The 14888-nt window shown below is 45.0% G+C and overlaps 1 protein-coding gene across 1 annotated transcript; it reads left to right on the top strand.

Annotated features, from left to right (window-relative positions):
* The first annotated feature begins 352 nt into the window (after window positions 1-352).
* On the top strand, window positions 353-14589 carry igfbp5a (insulin-like growth factor binding protein 5a). The gene is made up of 4 exons (XM_084327718.1): window positions 353-1128; window positions 8335-8546; window positions 8814-8933; window positions 10323-14589. The coding sequence occupies exons 1-4, from the start codon at window positions 792-794 to the stop codon at window positions 10458-10460; spliced, it is 807 nt and encodes a 268-aa protein (XP_084183844.1). The 5' UTR covers window positions 353-791; the 3' UTR covers window positions 10461-14589.
* The last annotated feature ends 299 nt before the right edge of the window (window positions 14590-14888 follow it).

Genomic DNA, 14888 nt, shown 5'->3' with positions numbered 1-14888 from the left:
ACCTTAAAACATGATACATGATACATGAGCATTATAGTCTATGAAATGGAGCCTGATAATGAATATGTCTGTGCAGCCCGTGCACGGCATATGTGATAAGAAAAGAAAAACGTGTAGATCATCTTCAAACACCTCTCAGTGGATCTGGATCACGGAGTGGAGAATATTTTTTTCTTGATCCATTTGCCTTCAGCATCGCCTCGCCTCTGCAGTCGTGCCAGCACCCGCCCTGAAATCAGCATCCCTGCGCCCGGAGTTGACAAGTGCGCCTCCCCCTTAAACGTTGTTTGACATACCCATCGTTATAGGCTTCGCCTCTGGCAGTTTTTTTTTAAAAGGCCAGCTCAAAGCCACAGATTATTACATTCTGCACAGAAACCGTGCGGGTAGGATAGCCCTCGGAGAGATCGACTGAACGAGGAGATCGTTGTTTTTTTTGGGAGAATATACGGCTCTTGCGCTGCGTAATGGACACCGGGGCACCCCTCAAGGAATAGTCCCGGGGTATTTATTCTGTTATCGTTATAGTATTATTTCCACCGTGACTTGTTTGCGACAAGAAAAGGCTATTTGCTGTGGATTGCGAGCATCGGACGCAGCGGCACCGAGGACTTGGAGCGCGCAAAGGCACCTGTGGATGAGGAGGACACATCACGCGTAATACCAACTCCTCCAAGACGCGCTAGTGTTTGGTCTCGCAGCTATAGTGAAAAGAAGGGACGGAGCATAACATATTTACGTGATAACAACAGTACGATTTCAGTGACAATTATTAAAATATAGAAAACAACATGCTGCCGAGTTTTCCTTCACTCTTGGTGACACTTGTGATGAGCATCGCCCACAGCTGCCGGGGCTCCTACGTGCCGTGCGAGCCGTGCGACCAGAAGGCGCTCTCGATGTGCCCGCCGGTGCCCGTGGGCTGCCAGCTGGTGAAGGAGCCGGGCTGCGGCTGCTGCCTGACGTGCGCGCTCGACGAGGGCCAGTCTTGCGGTGTGTACACCGGGCCGTGCACGCGCGGGCTCCGCTGCCTGCCGAAGAACGGGGAGGAGAAGCCGCTGCACGCGCTGCTGCACGGCAGGGGGGTGTGCAGGAACGAGAAGTTGTTCAAAATCCTGCATCAAGGAGGTAAGATGCAGTTCTAACCGCAGATAGCCTACCTGCATGGCCATAATGACTCAGTTATTAGCCTACCTGCATGTCCATATGACTCAGTTATTAGTCTACCTGCATGGCCATAATGACTCAGTTATTAGCCTACCTGCATGTCCATATGACTCAGTTATTAGCCTACCTGCATGTCCATATGACTCAGTTATTAGTCTACCTGCATGTCCATATGACTCAGTTATTAGCCTACCTGCATGTCCATATGACTCAGTTATTAGCCTACCTGCATGTACATATGACTCAGTTATTAGCCTACCTGCATTTCCATATGACTCAGTTATTAGCCTACCTGCATGTCCATAATGACTCAGTTATTAACATACCTGCATTTCCATATGACTCAGTTATTAGCCTACCTGCATGTCCAAATGACTCAGTTATTAGCCTACCTGCATGTCCATATGACTCAGTTATTAGCCTATACCTGCATGTCCATAATGACTCAGTTATTAGCCTACCTGCATGTCCATATGACTCAGTTACTAGCCTATACCTGCATGTACATATGACTCAGTTATTAGCCTACCTGCATGTCATTATGATCTCAGTTATTAGCCAGCTACCTGCATGCTATTATGATCTCAGCTATTAGCCTACCTGCATGTACATATGACTCAGTTATTAGCCTACCTGCATGTCATTATGATCTCAGTTATTAGCCAGCTACCTGCATGTCATTATAATCTCAGTTATTAGCCTACCTGCATGTCCATATGACTCAATCATTAGCCTACCTGTCCATATGATTATTTAGTCATTAGCCTACCTGTCCATAGACTAAGTTGTTAGCCAACCTGCATGTCATTATGATCTCAGTTATTAGCCTACATGCATGTCCATATGACTCAGTTATTGGTCTACATGCATGTCCATTATGACTCAGTTATTGGCCTACATGCATTGGACTCAGGTATGTCCCTATACTTTACAGTTTACTGAAACACAATTCATGTTGTGTATCCCTAACTGGAAATATGGTTGTGTGAACACGACTAGACCAGGCCTTGGCAGATTTAATGCTGCACATTAAAACCGGGAGCCAGTGGGGATTCCTGAACTGTGTACTAAACCATGTCCCCATAGCTTTTCACAACCCCTCTAAAATCACATGTGCCCCTATCTTGTTACATCTTATGCAAGAAATTACAATAGACTGTTAGCCTGTACTACAATGGCCCTTCGTGCAAATACAGCCCACAGCCTGGGGGGGGGGGGGGGGGGAGGTTGGCGTGGGTCAGTCCACAGCCTTCTTTAAGAAAGGTTGACACCTGTCATTATGAGTCACAGCCAGGACCCCCCCCCCCCCCCCCCCCCCCCCCCCCCCCCCCCACTGCCCTGTGACCTCGTGAACCCTGTCAACAATTGCTGTGCGGGTGTCGATCAGCCTGTCATCTTGTTCTTTAAAAGCCCCCTTTGGACAGTAAATCAGTGTGTTTGAAGGAGCCTTTTCTTCGCGCGTGTGAGTGGTCCATCGCCCCGGGGTTTCCCTACATGAAACGGCGAGAAGAAGATTATAGACGGCGGTGCCGTGATGAGGCTCCTCGGCTGCTCTGAATGGCATTTTTAGGGACAGTCACTGTCTGCCGGGAGCGTATTAGTCAGGCGTTGTCTGCGCCCCGCTTTGTGTGAAACGCTAGCTTTTTCTTACCGCCGGCCCGACGCCCGTAACTTGAGACAATGGTGTGAGAGAGAACCTTCCTCTTCCTCTCTAGACGTGGATTATGGTGGAGTTGTGCTGCAGGCCGGGGCTCCTCACACCATCATCATCCTTCTCTATCATTTCATCTGCCTCCTCACTTCCTCTTTAATCTCTCTCCATCCTAAATATTCCACCCTCTCCCCCGCTCTCCTTTTCTCTCTCTCTCTCTCTCTCTCTCTCTCTCTCTCCATCTCTCTCCGTCTCCCTTTACATCTCAAGCCCTTTTGCTCCTTCTCTCCTCCCTCCTCACCTCTCCCTGTATCGCGGATTTAACCTCCCTTCTCTTTTGTCCCTCCCTCCATTCTCTCCTGCCTCTCATTCCGTTCTTCTCTTCTTTCCTCGTTTCCCTTCCTCCCTCCCTCCCTCCCTCCCTCCCTCCCTCCCTCCCTCCCTCCTCTTTATTCTCTCCCTCCTTCATCTCTTTCTTTCTTTCTCCCTCTCTCTCTCTCTCATCTCTCTCTCTCCCCTCCCTCATCTCTTCCTCCATCTATCTCTCATCGCTCCCCTCCCTCCCTCCCTCCCTCCCTCCCTCCCTCCCTCCCTCCCTCCCTCCCTCCCTCCCTCCCTCCCTCCCTCCCTCCCTCCCTCCCTCTGTTAAGCAGGTCCAAGGCTTGCAGTGATTCAGCAGAACGCTGGCAGCAGAGTGCAGGGTCTCTGTTCCCTCGTCTCTGTCTGCCAGGCTGCAGCTGGATTTACTTCTCATTTCCTGCTGCCCGTGTGCACGTGCATAAACACACACACACACACACACACACACACACACACACACACACACACACACACAAACACATATGCATGCACATACACACACACACACACACACACAAACACATATGCATGCACATACACACACACGCACACAGACAGACAGGCATGCACATACAGACAAAGAATAAGCACACAGCCACACTCACACAAACACAAATGCATGCAGAAGCATGTGAACATATACACACACACACACACACACACACACACACGCACGCACGCACGCACGCACGCACACAGACAGACAGACAGACAGACAGACAGACAGACAGACAGACAGACAGACAGACAGACAGACAGACAGACAGACAGACAGACAGACAGACAGACAGACAGACAGACAGACAGACAGACAGACAGACAGACGCACGCACGCACGCACGCACAGACAGACAGACAGACAGACAGACAGACAGACAGACAGACAGACAGACAGACAGACAGACAGACAGACAGACAGACAGACAGACAGACAGACAGACAGACAGACAGACAGACAGACAGACAGACAGACAGACGCACGCACGCACGCACAGACAGACAGACAGACAGACAGACAGACAGACAGACAGACAGACAGACAGACAGACAATAAGCACACGGCCACACAAACACGAATGCATGCAGAAGCGTGTGAACATATACACACACACACACACACACACACACACACACACACATACACACACACACACATACACACACACAAACACATATGCATGCACATACACACACACACACACACACACACACACACACACACACATACGCACACAGACAGACAAGCATGCACATGCACATACAGACAAACAATAAGCACACAGCCACACGCACACAAACATAAATGCATGCAGAAGTGTGTGAACATATACACACACACATACACACATGCATGCACGTACACACACACACACACACGTGCATTAATACATGTTGTTGGTTGTGTGCTTATTGTTACGCTTGTATTTGGATTTTGTGTGATGCATTGATGTGTCAGAGAGAGGAGGCAGAGAATAAACAGACACAGAAATAGTGCTGGCTAAGGAGTTACTCAGCAGGGGGGTTGGGGGGGATTGGGGCAGGAGGAAGAGCACACGAGGGATGATGAGGAGTTGTTTTCGTCACAGCCCAATCTACTCACGGATCAAATTCCCCTGGGTCATCCTGACACACACGTCACACGGGGGTAAAAAAAAGAAAAAAGAAAAATGAGAGGAAGACACGATCAGTCAGCAGTAGTGAGATTAGACGAGCGCGAGGATTAGCAAGTGAGGACTTGATTGGACTTATACTGACTGCTTACCCCCCCCCCCCCCCTTCTCTCTGCTGCCCATTCTGGAGAAAAGCCTGTCAAGCAGAAAAGCAGAGGATGAGGGAATCTCTACCTTATTTTTTTCTCTCCAAGAACCAGCGTGGGCCCTCGTCAGTCGGGGGCGGATGACATCACCATTGTCGTCATCATCATCATCATCATCATCATCATCATCATCATCATCATCATCTTCAGATTGAGAATTGGGACGGGGCGGGGGAGGACTCGGGAGATTTGCACATCACATCTACAAACTCGCTGACCTCGTTTCACGGCGCGCAAGCTTAGCCTAGCTTAGCAGACAGAGGGTGGAAGGGAGTGCAGGGGCGGTCGATGATGGTGATGGTGGCGGTTGGGGGTAAAGGGAGGGTCGGTGTAGATTTTAGATTCAGTGATCTCATCCGGCCGGGTGTGGGGGGGGGGGGGGCTTTTCCCCAATGCATCATTAACGCAAACAAAAAGTTAATCTCGGCAAGCGACAAAAAACAATCAAGATTATCTGAGACGATGGCGGTTCTAAGACGCTTTTTCGGGCCAAGGTTGGTTTTGGGGGGAAACTTCTAGGCGCTTATACCACTAAGTCTGACCGACACACTTAGTCATCGTAGCGGTTCGAGGGAATGGCGAGGGAGGGAGGGGCCGGCCGCTGGGGTTTCTAGGACCCTTTGATCATTCGAGAGCTGTTTCTCAGATGGCACGCGCGGTGACAGACGTGACCATATCAACGGTTTGTTAAAGGGACACTTCTCCACAAACAAAACAACGCCAAACTGTTTAGAGTTTTTGGATGTGTATGATATTATGTGTAAAGTAAATCAGCATTATTTTTGGTGAAGTGCCCCTTTAACTATAGGCCTGAGACCCAAAATGGCTTGAGGGTCTGCATCTGGTGGCTCCTGGCGTGACAAGAATAATAGCATGTTTTCTGGAGCATGGCTGTCCGGGCAAGAGCCAATTTCTCGTTTTGGGCGCCCAGATATACCCTAAACTGACAACTGAAGTTGCCACAAATTACACTAGTTGTCATGTATGTCAACACATCCAGTCTAAAATTGGCCAGTGGCCACTAACTTCACAAAGATCATCGTGTCATATCGCCTTTCCTACATGTGCCATTGCTGTCCTGTGTGTAGTTTCTTCAAGTTGTACTAGCTTTAAAGATGTATGCATTTTGCACATAATCTCAAACACATCCAAAACCTGTAAACAGTTTTGCACACATTAATTTAGTTGGACAGTTATTGAGTTAAATGAGTTTGAATATGGCCACCAGTGATGTCATCGGGGACATTGAATCCTTGTGCTGTGTGTGTTAATCACAGCTCAATGAAATGATAAGGTAGCAGTCCCTATAAGACAAGGTATAGGGAGGTGTAGTCTGATGTCACTTTTGGGAAAATGGATTATCGGCTATTCTAACAATTCTGCCTCATGAACATTGGCAATCTTTCCATTTTTGCACAAAATGAGTTCCCTTCTATCACTAACATTATTGTTTAAGCATTTTTTGGTTGAAATAAAATGTTACGTAATTATTTTACGATTAATTGCGAATATTTTCATGTTGAGCTTAGTGGATGAATACGCACAGAAAGGTACACCATGCAAATAAATGTCCATGCTTTATTTGTTAGACAATTTAGAAGTGGGCAAGGGGGAAATACGTTGCAATTTCAAGCGAGGTGGACCGGCCGGAAACAGCAATGACGTAACCACTACACCTCCCTATTGCTACTTTTTTCTTTTTTTTATCCACTTTTTTCTCCCATTTTCTATTTTTCTCCCATCCCAATTTCGTATCATCCAATTCAACCCTCCCCTGTCTCGAACTCTGTTTCTTGCCTCCCACAAGCCGGCTGCAATGTGGACGAAGCCATACATAGCACGAGTCCCCTCCGATACTCGAGGTAACAGCAGTCGCATCTTTTCACCTGCGCGGCGCGATCTTTCAGCGTCAGGGGTCTGGGCTTTGGAGGGGCGCCGCCCCCATCGCTTCCTGATTCTACTGCGCAGGCGCACCAACCGACCTGTAGGAGTCGCTGTCCACAACGCCCGATCCCCACCCATCAGTTTCCCACCCCCTAATACTGCCAATGTGTATTAGTACGGACGACCAGCTAAACTGAAATAAATGTGGAGCGCTGGGCTCGAACAGGCAAACCCAGCGTCTCCAGTATTCGTTTTGAGCGCCTTGCCCACTGCACCACGTAGCCGCTGTCTATTGCTACTTTTTTCTATCTACATCATTTTGTGGTAATTAATATAACACAAATCCCTTAAAAAGAACAGCCCTGAGTTTAAAATGTCAATAGTTTCGGAGACCCTAAACATTACAAATCTGTCGTTCAGTCAAATAAGCCTCCTCTACTTTTACTGGTAGAAGCCATCTTGCATCCTGCTCTGTTCATTTCATGGCTCTCAGGTCTGCTGTCTGTACAGAGAGCCAGTGACATAGCCAAGGAGAGCAAGCTTTCAGGCGCTACGTCACACAGGGTCATCTGTCTTTTATTGGGGGTCGTCCCTTTTCGGGGGCCAAGCTACGAAACTGCAAGTTGTCATAATTTTCACCTTAAAAGGTTGTTTGTGAACATACTGTATCCCTTACCTTAACCCTAACCTTAACCACTGTCACTACTTACGGGTTTAAAACAAATGTAAAATAAAAAGTCCTTCATAGCCATGGGATCTAGCATCTGCTGTGGTTGATAGCAGGCCAAGGAAACTATAAAAGAAGGAAGGGTCATGACATCAGAATACCAGCGTTTTATGCTCTGCTTGGTGCCAGACTTTGGTGCTAGTTCTATTGAAGCCTGTCAAATATACCAGCTATCTGAGGAAATATACATCAACCAATATATCAAACGTTAGCTAGTTAATAATGCAACAAAACGACGACGATTCTGATATCCGAGGTAATAACCTGTTTAAAATGACGAGACGCTGATCCCATTCAACTCAATGTCGGCCGAACTGAAAGTTTCCACACTTGGCACCAATGGGCGTTCACTTGCTGCTACACAGTGATGTGATGACCCTTCCTTCTTTTATAGTTTCCTTGTAGGAGGCCAGGAAGTGCTTACATCACCGCCTCCTCATTAGCCCCGAAACATCCAAATCCTTCTTTCCAAGGACATTTTGGGATTAACGTTTCTCAAGAGAGGGAATGTAACACTTTTATTGGTATATACAGTACACCATAAACCCCCCCCATCCACCCAAAGGACATAATCTTAAAGGATTGTTTTGACCAGGCTTGTCATACTCTCAACTGTACATACTGTATACAGTACATACTCACCATCTAATCTCTTCTCTCTCTCTCTCTCTCTCTCTCTCTCTCTCTCTCTCTCTCTCTCTCTCTCTCTCTCTCAACTCTCCATCCCAGATGGCGAGGCTCCCGACGGGGCCATGTTGGCGGTGCCAGACGCATTGCTGCCACAGACCAAGGTGCCCATATATGGCAGAGACCACATCAGCAGCCGCAAGGCCCAGGCCATGAAGCAGGCCAAGGACCGCAAGAAGCAGCTGGCCAGGCTGGGTCCTGCCAGCGCTCTGGACTACTCCCCTGCAGCCGTGGATAAGCTGCAGCCTGAGTTTGTAAGTTCAACCCGTGTTTATGCGTCATTTTACACACACACACACGCACACACATGCACACACACACACACACATACATTTCCCCGAATTTCCCCAAGGGGATCAATAAAGGAACATCTTATCTTATCTTATCTTACACAAAACACATGCATGTTCCAGGACAAGGAAGCACACACACACACACTGTACGTAATCTAACATGTATGTTTCTCTGAATGTATGTGTGTGCGCATGTGTTTGTGTGTATGTGTGCGCATGTGTGTGCAGGGACCCTGTCGGAGGAGACTGGATAACCTCATTCAGAGCATGAAGGATACTTCTCGGGTCTTGGCTCTGTCTCTCTACATTCCTAACTGTGACAAGAAAGGCTTCTTCAAACGCAAGCAGGTACAGACACACAATGCCATTCATTCACTTAAAGGGGCACTTCACCAAAAAGAAAACGCATCTTGTTTCACATAATGTCAGTCACACACATCCCAAGGTTCTAAACTGTTTTGCACACATTCATTTTGTGAAACGAAGATCTCTATTGCAATCTGTATCTCTATTTCTTCCATCTACATCATCTCACCGAGCTGTAATTAACACAACACAAGGATTCAGTGTCCTCTGGTGACAACACAGGAGGAGATATTCAAACTCGAGCCTATGGGGATAATGTGTGAGGTTATGTGCAAAATAAATGGGTGTCTTTTTGTAAAGTGCCCCTTTAACAATGACTACATCCATGCACACAGTATTACAGATACTAGCTCATACTAGCTCAATAGTTCACGTCTTAAGACAGGAGTAGATGTTTATGTGCATTTAATATCCTGATGACCAACATCTTATCCGGGTTACTGTAATATCGTTAAACACATAAACAGAATACCCAAATATTGAATATTAGTGGGATATCGGTGTGCATATAAACACAGCCACCGATTGGTCCAAATATTGGTCCATCGTGGTCAACTTATTTTGCCCCACCCACTTTCACTGTTCCACTTCCGGGTTGCTAAACTTGTGTGTGGATATTCCCAAACCAGATAAATAATACATCCATGTGGATAAAACCGCTTAGCTAGCTCATTCTCCCTGTAACAGAGATACTTAGGGAAGTAACAAATAGCATACTGTTTTTCAATAAAAAATGTATATATATATAGGGGCGACAGTGGCTCGGGAGGTAGAGCAGTCGTCTGGTAATCCGGAGGTTCCCGGTTCGATTCCTGCTCCTCCCGGGCAGCATGTAGAAGTGTCCTTGAGCTAGACACTTAACCCCTAATTGCTTCCGATGAGCAGGTTGGCACCTTGAATGGGTAAAATGTGAGGAACAAATTGTAAAGCACTTTGGATAAAAGCGCAATATAAATGCACCATTTACATATATATATATATATATATATATATATATATATATATAGGCTAATATATCCCTTCCTGGATACCGCATCACATGTACATAGGAAGTGGAACTATAAAAGGGGCCCCTGTTTTCAGATTCAGATTCCTTTATTGTACCTTACAGCAAAGAAAGAGTGAAATTCTATTGTTTGTGGTCCCTCGACCATAGCAGCTTCCAATAATATAAATACAATAAAATTGGCATAGAATAAGAATAAAATAACAAACAAAATGGCTATGTACAGTTCCAAAAATGTTTGTGTGATGTGCAGTGAGCAATGTGCAAATTGTTAGCAGTGTGTAAAATGCAATGTGCAATACGGTTTTATCAGCCGCAACAGTGTTGCCTGAAGTCTTAAATACTTTGTTCCTGTCCGTCCGCAGTGTAAGCCTTCGCGTGGACGGAAGAGAGGGATCTGCTGGTGCGTGGACCGCTTCGGGGTTAAAGTCCCCGGGACCGACTACAGCGGGGGAGACCTCCAGTGCAAAGACCTGGACAGCAACAGCAACACCAACGAATGAGAGGCGAACTGGAGACGGCCTCAGTTCTCACGCCACCCCTCTCTCCTCTTTCACTTCTTCAACCTGCCAATCAAGATAGCACGCTAAGCCAATCAGGAAGATAATGGTACCAATGTATGTGTGTGTGTTTGTGTGCGGTCAGGTCTGGTACAGCAATGGTTTTATGGGGAGCCAAAGAAAAAAAAGTTTCAAAGATATTTCTGGACGTGATACACGTACGCTAACAAAATGGATGCCTGTACTGTAGCTCAACTGCCTGTTTCATTAGCTGAAAGATGTCTGCCTTTTTCGAGAGTCCTTGAGAAAGCTGCAGTGGTCTTTCTTGACAACTTTGGCTCCCTATCTATGTAGCCATTTTTGAAACGACAACAAAAAACCATCTCTATATTTCCATAGATAATTATAGATACAAAGACATATATAGATATATATATATATATTTGTATGTGATATATTGCTATCATGTTGTGCATCGAGGGTTGGCAAGCTCCATTATTGGTAATTCCACTCCACACAAAATATAAGCCAAGAAATATATAGTGAGTGTGGCTTAAACAACAAAGTGTTTTACTATCTTATGTTTGTGACGTTGATCGTAACTCTTTACAAGGAGCTGACCAAAGGGGGGGTTGCTTTCCCAACCTCATGGGAATGATGACTCGGCTCTCTCTCTCTCTTTGTCTACATGTGTGTCCCTCCAGAGCACCCACACCCAGTTCCCAGCTCATGTGCTTGTTTGGAACGTTTTCTCTGGAATTCTATCAAGGAATTCTAGAACTCCCATCGGTTTCAATGACCAGTATAGCCACTGTTGTGTCATCAATAGAATGTTCCGTTCAAATGAACTCCATCTCGTACACCCTCAAAGGCTTATCCTGCCATCTCCGGATGAGCCGCGTATGACGGTTCTCATCGAAACCGAGATGTACCGTTGATAAACCGAGATTGTGTTCGAGGGAAGCATTGAACCCTCTTTTGAAAACCCACAAACGATCATAGTTATTTGGGGGCGATAGTCTTTCTGTGTCACAGGGACCATTTAGCCTGTTACAAAGAGAGGGATTCATGGACCCTAAACACACTCGGTGGGCAATTTTCAGACTCCATCTAGATATTGCCATCTGTTGAGTGTCTGGCTCAGAGATATTATCCTAATAATAACAATCAGTCCAGATAAAACAAGAGAACCTCAGTGACTTCAATGGTATATTGTACTGTATAATGGTGATTATTTGATACTTTCTATCATCTTGAGTGCAGTGGAAATCGCCTTTTACGTGTCCCGAGATCCCGCTGTTTAAAAATCAAGCGCTGCACGTGCGAATGCATGTGTGTGCGTGTGTGCATGTGCACGGTACAGTATGTCCCACGCATGCCCTTAGAGTTCAATTCCAAATCGATGAAAAAAAAGCGGCTGAAAAATCCTCGTCCTCCCTCGCTAAGAGAAACACGTGCGTATTCCTACAGAGGCCGGCGCACCGTCCGCAGCTCCCACGCAAATCGGTACGCAAAGGACAAGCGTTGTTTACCTTTTAACCCGTGGTCGTCGAGGACCCACCGGGCACAGGCAAATCTCTGCCACCGTGTGCACCGTCTCTCTTGCTGGAGAGAGCCGAGGTCTTTGAGTTCGCATGGAAATTCAAGTGCCTTCTGTCCCCAAACCACTTTTGAATCCTAATTTGCATGCAGACCTATTGTGCTGTTGAGCAAACGGCGGGTTCTGCAGATCGGACCAGAGCACGGCGTGGACGCAGATTTTGGTTGGCTTTTATTTTGGCTTTTGACAAGGGATTAGAATGACTCTCCGGTTGAGCATTACAGAGAGTACAGTGGCAAAACAGTAACACACGAAAAAATTTAAAACATTGTATCATCTGCATAAAATTATGTTTTTTTTTTCTTTAGGCTTGAAGTACTACTTTTTTGTTCTAATCATACAATTCTAGATTACTTTAACATAACAAATACAAAATGTAACACCATTTCTAATGCATGCACATCGTGTGCTTATGTTATTGCCACGTCATCACTGACAGGGGCATATTAGCCTATTCTTCACAACAAAACACCTTTTATTTTCACTCTCATCCTATTGCTTGTAGGACATATATAAAGACAATGAAATGTTGAATATTTCAGAATTGCAAAAACAAAAAAAAACAAAAAGAAAAACAGCAAAGATCAATGTAGAGTTGGGCGATGTGCTCCATATATTCAGATCGTCCTATCGTCACCCTGTGAGATTGCCAATAGCCGATGCTATCCCTCACATTTCTCCTCCGTCTCTTTTTCCCCCTCCCTCTCTCCATCTTTCAAAGCAAACAAACTCAGCCACGACATATAACAAATGCTATTGTTTTGTGTTATTATATTATGTAGGCAAATATGTATGGCTTAGAGCAGCACACTCGATTATATGGCTATTGTTATTGTTGTCTAACAAAACATGATTTCTCCTGTGGATTGTGTTGACTAATATCAGTTTGCCGGGTCGTCGCGTAACAGTGGTCACTAGGTACAAGCAGGCACAGCCTTGAACCACAAACCCTCCATGTGACCATGCACCAGCACCATGTGACCACGTATGTTAAACACCACAGTCTTATCCATTCCACCACCTGAAAAGGATCCAGTTCCGGTGGTGAAGTGGTGGGTATTTTACTTAGGAGTGGGTTTACACCAAGGGGCGACCACTGCAAGGTTTCAACCTGCATTGTTAATGTAGCTCAGCACTTGTTTGTGTGATCTGGCTGGATTGTCAAAACGTTGCAACCGCAAGAGAGACTTGGGCTGGAGGAGGTGAGAGAGATATGGTGGTTGAGAGACATCCCCTGCAACAGCATTAGAGCGACTTGGTGGAATGAAACTCAGCACTGTCAATTCCAAAACTGTCAAACCTAATCAAGATAGACTAGGTCTGTATGCTTTTATAGCATTATAAATGCTCTAGTGTTTTATCTTATTGAAAATGAGTCAAAATATTAGGTTATTTTACATTGAGATTGTTAAACTATTGCAAATATAAATGCAATGTTGCCAGTGCCATTTTCGCGGTGGCGCAAACAGACATTTATGCCAATTATGAGGGTGAAAGCTGGCGAATCTCTATGAAACACCTATGTTAAAATGTATATGAATACAGCATTGGCAGATGCTTAATGATAATTATAATAATAATAATAATAATAATAATAATAATGATAATTATAATAATAATAATAATAATAATAATAATAATAATAATAATAATAATAATAATAATAATAATAATAATAATACACTTTATTTGTATAGCACCTTTCATACAAGAATTGTAGCCCAAAGTGCTTCACATTAGTAATGTAGACATAAATGGACATAAAATAGACAGGCATAGAATGAGCATACAATTGGCATATAGACAGCAGAGAATTGACAACAATAAAACAATAATCATAAAATAGACAACATGCCTTCATACGTTATCACAATTGACCTGTGCTACGCGTATCAATCGATCGATAATATGCTATGAATTAACAAGTTGTTAATACTGTATAATTAGCTGTATGCTCTATGAATTAACAAGTTGTTAATACTGTATCATTAGCTGTATGCTCTATGAATGAACAAGCTGTCTGCTCTATGTCCCTTCGACACAACATACGCTCGGACCCCAGTCACAAATCAGACACAGCAGTAGCAGATATTAAACATCTACACCTAACGCCTACATTTTTTTCGTGTTCAGTCCCAAGGAAGGCAAAGAAGTCCAACAGTAGAGTCGTTCACGCCGCACATTTAAAATGTTTTTTCTTTCTTTCTTCCAATTAAATTAGGCCTATATTTCCCAACAACATTGAACACAAAGGCTGTGTAGCTAAACGCCACAGGTTGGTGCCTGAACGCCAGTCAGTTGTGTTGGGCTCAAACTCTCCCCAGAACCGCCTGGACATTGTGCGATTGGCAATAGCTCCGTTGTGGATCCAGGAAGTCATCGTCCCGCGGCACAACCCTAGATCAATGTGAACATTACAGTGTGATATTTATTAGGCGTGTAGGCTAATTGATACATGTACTCTTCAATGACTTCTTTTTTGTAATGGCAAATCATTTATTTAAATAAAAGTTCCAGTACGACATGTGAAAATGTGTTTGTGTGTTTCATTTTCTTTCTAGGCACAATGCACAGTCCATTGCCAAAGCAAATTGAATGCAATCATTGCACCAGACACAGGCTACAATGCCACTATCTCGTCCTTTCTTCTGTGACCCAAACATTATTCCTGTTTGCTGTCATGTTACTAGCTCTATTGACAAGCTTTGTATGCATTATACAGAGCTCAATAACGAACCGGTGCAAATGCTGAGGGTTAAGTCAACACTCATCCTGACTAATTATTGAAAGTTCACATTGTGTTTTGGATCAACAGAAAGCTCAGAGTCTCG

Source organism: Notolepis coatsorum (assembly GCF_963971535.1).
Source record: "Notolepis coatsorum genome assembly, chromosome: 1".
Classification (NCBI taxonomy): Eukaryota; Metazoa; Chordata; class Actinopteri; order Aulopiformes; family Paralepididae; genus Notolepis; species Notolepis coatsorum.
Note: the sequence above shows the minus strand (reverse complement) of the source record. Positions and strands in the feature narration are given on the sequence as shown.

Excerpts from the sequence above, each read along its gene's own strand:
- igfbp5a (XM_084327718.1), top strand. The coding sequence starts at position 792 with ATGCTGCCGAGTTTTCCTTCACTCTTGGTGACACTTGTGATGAGCATC. Across the intron at positions 8,547-8,813 it reads ATAAGCTGCAGCCTGAGTTT|GGACCCTGTCGGAGGAGACT; the intron begins GTAAGTTCAACC and ends ATGTGTGTGCAG. Across the intron at positions 8,934-10,322 it reads GCTTCTTCAAACGCAAGCAG|TGTAAGCCTTCGCGTGGACG; the intron begins GTACAGACACAC and ends GTCCGTCCGCAG.